Genomic DNA, 6,388 nt, shown 5'->3' with positions numbered 1-6,388 from the left:
TCTCAAAAAAAAAAAAAATCTTTCTGAGAAAGTTTCTTTGTGCTTTTTTTAAAAGGTGCTTTTATTCTCTATAGAAAACGCTATCATATGTATATTTTTTTAATGTCCTGTTATAATCTCTTGCTTATCCAGAAAACCTGTATTTTGTGTTTGCAAGTCTGCCACTCTATTTCCATTCAGGTGTTACAGGGTCTTGACTACTTACATACCAAGTGCCGTATCATCCACACTGACATTAAACCAGAGAACATCTTATTGTCAGTGAATGAGCAGTACATTCGGAGGCTGGCTGCAGAAGCAACAGAATGGCAGCGATCTGGAGCTCCTCCGCCTTCCGGATCTGCAGGTATATTTTCTTTTAGGGACTTTGCTCTCATTAGAAGTTAAAAGAAATTTCTATTTTTATTCTGTTACCAGGGAATTAAACACTACTCAATCCATTTCAATAACAACATATTTAAGAAATATTATCAGCTTCCAAGAGACATTCTCACTGTTACTTCCATAGGGGAAGGAGAAAACTAGATATTGTTGTGTCTTTGTGTTGTATCTTATAAAAGCTGGTGTGTATTGTTTAAAAATATTTTTTCTTATGATTTGATGGTTTTTGAAGTGTTTACCTCTTACTGTGATCACACATGCTCATTTATAGGACTGGTAGTCTATAGTGGGACAAGATAACATTGCTATTAAGAGTTTGGGTTTAAACACTGTAGTAGACACACTTGGTTTGAATTTGGGTTTCATCCTACACTGAGAAACCTTAGCTGAGTTATTTTGCTTTATTTTCCCTCCACTGGGAATTATTGGGATTAAATGGTGAAGCAGTTAGTAGTGTGCCATACAGTATTATATACCAAATAAATTATGGGACCAGGCACAGTGGCTGATGCCTATAACCCAGCACTTTGGGAGGCTGAGGTGGGAGGATCATTTGAGCCCAGGAGTTTGAGACCAGGCTAGGCAATATAGTAAGACCCTGTCTCTACAAAAATTAAAAAAATTAGCCAGGCATGGTGGTGCATGCCTGTAGTCCAGTTACTCAGGAGGCTGGGGCAGGATGATTGTTTGAGCCTAGGAGGTCAAGGCTGCCACGAGTTGTGATAGTGCCACTGCACTCCGGCCTAGGCAACAATGTGAGACCCTGTCTCAAGACATAACATTAAATAAATAAATATATACAGGCTGCTTTATGATTTTTTTTTTCTTTTGAGGTACAGATTTTAGTTTTAGTAGTGTCACTTTTTAGGAACTTGTTTGATTCTCAAGTTGAAGTATTAGTTATATACTTCCTTTAAAAAGGAAGACTAAAGAAGGGGGAAATGGGGAGTTGGTTGTTAAATGGATGTAGTTTCTGTTTTACAAGATGAAAACGTTCTACAGATGCTGTTATACAACAGTATGAATAGTGTTAAAACCACTGAATGTACACTTATCCAGAGTATAAATTTTTATTACGTGTTTTTTTAGCCAGTTATTATACAAATATTTTTAAAAGAGGAAAACTGAAGATCTGCCTTCCAGCTAAGCTACAGTTATCCATGACATGCTATAGAGCAAATTACTATAGCTCTTGATGTCACCTAGACTCCCCTTTTAAAACTGACAGATTCTGGATAGCATTTGAGGTGAAGAGGTTGTTGCTTGTCCCTTTCTATTTAAAGCAGTGCATGGAAATGGAAAATAGGTGATTTTAGCAGCTTTAGTCGTGGAAACCAGAAATGAGAACTTGGTTCTTTGCACTTACTGATGCTACCTTTTTTTTTTTTTTTAAGTTTGGCAATTTCTGTTATGCATTATTTTCTTTAAAAATGTTAACAATAATATGGCTTCTGCTTAAGTCATTTAAAAATAATAAGTTTTTTCTGCAATGTAGACTACGTAAGAAAGACTTTTCATTCTGGTAGAGTGTTTTATCTGAACCTTAGTTTATATTGCCTGATGAATGCCAGAATTCTTACTTGGTTTTCTTTTCTTTTCAGTCAGTACTGCTCCCCAACCTAAACCAGTAAGTATAAGGTGTTTCTATATCTAATTTTGATCTATGGACTGCGGGCATGGGTTCTTCTGTTGTGGATGGTAATAGTTTGTTTCAAGTTTGAGAACCAAAAGGAAAAAAATTCCTGCGCTTCTATAATTTTCTCCAGTAAATTCCCATGCACCTTCATCAAATTTGTACTGGTGAGGCCTCTAAAAAATTTGAGTTTGTCTGAATGTAAACCAGCCCCACAGACTGCTCAGAAGACCACACTTTGTTGTTTATTCTGTTTTTATTTGGGTTTATAAGAGTATCCCACATCTTTTAATGTAATGAAAGACTTAAGTGCTATGTTAGGGAAAGATTTGTGAAATTTAATTAGGAGGTAATTAAAGTTAACAACTATCTCCAACTGGGGGTAATTAATTAGCCACCTGAAGGCTTTATCTGTTTGTAATCTCCGCCCAGGCTGACAAAATGTCAAAGAATAAGAAGAAGAAATTGAAGAAGAAGCAGAAGCGCCAGGCAGAATTACTAGAGAAGCGAATGCAGGAAATTGAGGAAATGGAGAAAGAGTCGGGCCCTGGGCAAAAAAGACCAAACAAGCAAGAAGAATCAGAGAGTCCTGTTGAAAGACCCTTGAAAGAGAACCCACCTAATAAAATGACCCAAGAAAAACTTGAAGAGTCAAGTACGTTGGCCAGGATCAAACACTTATGGAACGTGATACAGAGGGTGGTGCAGCAGAAATTAATTGCAATGGAGTGATTGAAGTCATTGATTATACTCAGAACAGTAATAGTGAAACGTTGAGACATAAAGAGGATCTACATAATGCTAATGACTGTGATGTCCAAAATTTGAATCAGGAATCTAGTTTCCTAAGCTCCCAAAATGGAGACAGCAGCACATCTCAAGAAACAGACTCTTGTACACCTATAAAATCTGAGGTGTCAGACACCATGGTGTGCCAGTCTTCCTCAACTATAGATCAGTCATTCAGTGAACAACACATTAGCCAACTTCAAGAAAGCATTCGGGCAGAGATACCCTGTGAAGATGAACAAGAGCAAGAACATAATGGACCACTGGACAACAAAGGTACCTATGCAGCTATACTTCCTCAACACTCCTTCCCTGCACAACACAATCATAGATTTCTAGACTAAAAGTATCATTGTTTATGTAACTATAGCTTTACAACAGGTATGTCTAAGTTACCTTTAAATTGTAGTCTGTAACTAACTTTATCCATCATGTACTGGGTACACAGCATTTCATTTGTTGCTATGAGGGCAGAGCTTTTTAATTCTAGAAACTCAAGGTGTTGCTATGCTCTTTTTGTCTTAGAAAAATGTAAGTTGTCTCTTGGGTATTGCTGACTGTATTACTCTTACCTTGGAGAACTTTATTACTCATTGGGTATTTCTCTGTTCATTGAACAGTCTTATTGATGATGCCTGTTGTCTGTAGGAAAATCCACGGCTGGAAATTTTCTTGTTAATCCCCTTGAGCCAAAAAATGCAGAAAAGCTCAAGGTGAAGATTGCTGATCTTGGAAATGCTTGTTGGGTGGTAAGTTAAGCTTGTCTCAATGGTGTTTTGAAGTGACTGGGAGAATGAATGAGAATTTGGACTTAGTTGTGCAAAACATCTGTAGTTCTATACCCAGATTGACACAACACTTCAGTGAATATTTTTTCACATTTAAAATAACCTTTTACTGTGGAAAAGTTTAAATATACTTACGAAAGTAGAAAGAATGGTAATGGTGATCATGAAAAGTCCTTCTGTTACCCCACCCCACTTTGGATACCCATTACCCAGATTCAGTAATCTCAACTCCTGGCCAATCTTGTATATATGTATTTCGTTATTAACTTTTAGACACTCAGTGTTTATGTTCATACTCCCCTACTCCCATTTTCAAAATGATGACTAACTTATAAATTGTAACCTCCTTTTTAATTCACTTAACATATTTTGAACACTTTGCTTTGTCAGCCAAAAATTTAAATACAATTCAGTTCATTACATAGTTTCCCTAGTACACTTTAATCTACGTATTTTTGACAGCTCTTTGTGATGAGACTCTGCACACAAATCTTTGTATATTTTCTTAGGACATGTCCTAGACATAGAATTGCTAAGTCAGAAGTTCCATGATTTCTAAAAGGGCTTTATGATGTATAGTGTCATTTAACTTACTTTAATTATTCTTAATGACATGTAATTACAAATAATTATATGTTTTTTGATGTATAGTGTCATATTACACTCTAGAAAAGATACATCAGTTAGCCGGGCATGGTGGCTTACACCTGTAATCCCAGCACTTTGGGAGGCAGAGGCGGGCGGATCACGTGAGGTCGGGAGTTCAAGACCAGCCTGACCACATGAAGAAACCCCATCTCTACTAAAAATACAAAAAAATTAGCCGGGCATGTTGGCGCATGCCTATAATCCCAGCTACTCTGCAGGCTGAGGCAGGAGAATCACTTGAACCTGGGAGGCAGAAGTTGCGGTGAGCCGAGATTGCACCATTGCATTCCAGCCTGGGCAACAAGAGTGAAACTCCATCTCAAAAAACAAGAAAAGAAAAGATACATCAGTTATTCTACCTTTAACAACTCAGAAAAGTATTTTCTTCTGTGATCTTCAGGCTAAATAGTGGAATCTCATTTTAATTGGCAAATTATCTATACTGTTGTTTTTTACTATGTATCTAATAAGAAAGTGTTTTAAGGTTTTTTTGTTTGAGACAGAGTCTCGCTCTGTCACCCAGGCTGGAGTGCAGTGACACAATCTCAGCTCACTGGAACCTCTGCCTACCAGATTCAAGTGATTCTCCTGCCTCAGCCTTCTAAGTAGCTAGGATTACAGGCGTGCGCCACCATGCCCTGGCTAATTTTTATATTTTTAGTAGAGGAGGGGTTTCACCATGTTGGGCAGGCTGGTCTCAAACTCTGGACCTCAAGTGATCTGCCCGCCTCTGCCTCCCAAAGTGTTGAGATTACAGGCATGAGCCACCATGCCTGACCAAGGTTATTTTTAATGGACATCTTTTTAAAATCTATGATAGAATGATTCACACATAAATGACAGTATTCAAAGAGCCATATGCTTTTAAATGGGACATGGTTCAGACCTCAGAAGGATCTTATTTCCCATATTGATTCTAGAATATTGTGATAACCTTTTAGAAAAAACAGCTTAGCACTGACTGATAAGAATGTGGAGCAGCTTTCCAAGTAATTAGAATTACTCCACTACGCTATCATCTGGTCTGGGTCACCCTGGATAACTTCAGTAGTGACTGCAATAGCTTCTTCACTTTCTCCCTTCTGCTGACCTTGCTCCCCATAGACTGTTGGCAACACATCTATCAGAGTGATACTCTTATTTTTTAATTTGTACATGTTCATGAGGTATAAGTGCAGTTTGCTAGGTTGATATATTGCATTGTGGTGAAGTCAGGGCCTTCAATGGACCCATCACTGGAACAGTGCACATTGTAACCACCAAGCAACTTCCCTTCGTCTACCCTTTCACTCCACCCTCTGAGTCTTCATTGTTCATCATTCCACAGTGCCTCCACGTGGACACATTATGTAGCTCCCACTTACAAGTGAGAACATGTGGTATTTATCTTTGTTTGAGTTGTTTCAATTACGATAATGGCATCCAGTTCCATCCATGTTGCTGCAAAACACGTGATTTCATTCTTTTTTATGGCTAAATGGTATTGTGTACCATTCCATACCACATTTTCTTTATCTACTCCTAGAAACTTGGGTTGATTCCACAGTTTTTATTATGAATAGTGCTGTGATAAACATACAAGTACAGGTATTTTTTGATATGATTTATTTTCCTTTGGGCAGATACCCAGCAGTGGAACTGCTAGATCATGTGGTAGTTTTATTTTTTGTTCTTTGAGAAATTTTCATACTACTTTCTTTCTATTCTTTTCTTTTCTTTTTTTTTTTTAAATGGAGCCTCACTCCGTTGCCCAGGCTGGAGTGCAGTGATGCGATCTCTGCTCACTGCAGCCTCTCTTTCCCAGGTTCAAGCAATTCTCCTGCCTCACCCTCCCGAGTAGCTGGGACTACAGGCATGTGCTGCCACGGCCGGCTAATTTTTTGTATTTTTAGTAGAGACAGGGTTTCACCTTGTCGGCCAGCATGGTCTTGATCTCCTAACCTCGTAATCTGCCTACCTCGGACTCCTGAAGTGCTGGGATTACAGCCATGAGCCACCACGCCTGGCCTTTCATACTATTTTCTATAGGGATTGTGCTGATTTTCATTCCCACCAAGAGTGTATAAGAATTCCCTTTTCTCCACATCCTCTCCAACATGTTTTTTTTGTTTTTGGGGTTTTTTTTTTGTATTTTTAGTAATAGCCACTC

The 6,388-nt window shown here is 38.2% G+C and overlaps 1 protein-coding gene across 1 annotated transcript in view; it reads left to right on the top strand.

Annotated features, from left to right (window-relative positions):
* SRPK1 (SRSF protein kinase 1) overlaps positions 1–6,388 on the top strand; it is a 68,980-nt gene that overhangs the window by 18,542 nt on the left and 44,050 nt on the right. Inside the window, 5 exon segments of the mRNA XM_011986577.1 lie at positions 181–346; positions 1,983–2,008; positions 2,447–2,672; positions 2,675–3,079; positions 3,452–3,552. Coding sequence (XP_011841967.1) covers positions 181–346; positions 1,983–2,008; positions 2,447–2,672; positions 2,675–3,079; positions 3,452–3,552 — 924 coding nt within the window.

Source organism: Mandrillus leucophaeus, unplaced genomic scaffold (assembly GCF_000951045.1).
Source record: "Mandrillus leucophaeus isolate KB7577 unplaced genomic scaffold, Mleu.le_1.0 Scaffold3, whole genome shotgun sequence".
Taxonomy (NCBI): domain Eukaryota; kingdom Metazoa; phylum Chordata; class Mammalia; order Primates; family Cercopithecidae; genus Mandrillus; species Mandrillus leucophaeus.
Note: the sequence above shows the minus strand (reverse complement) of the source record. Positions and strands in the feature narration are given on the sequence as shown.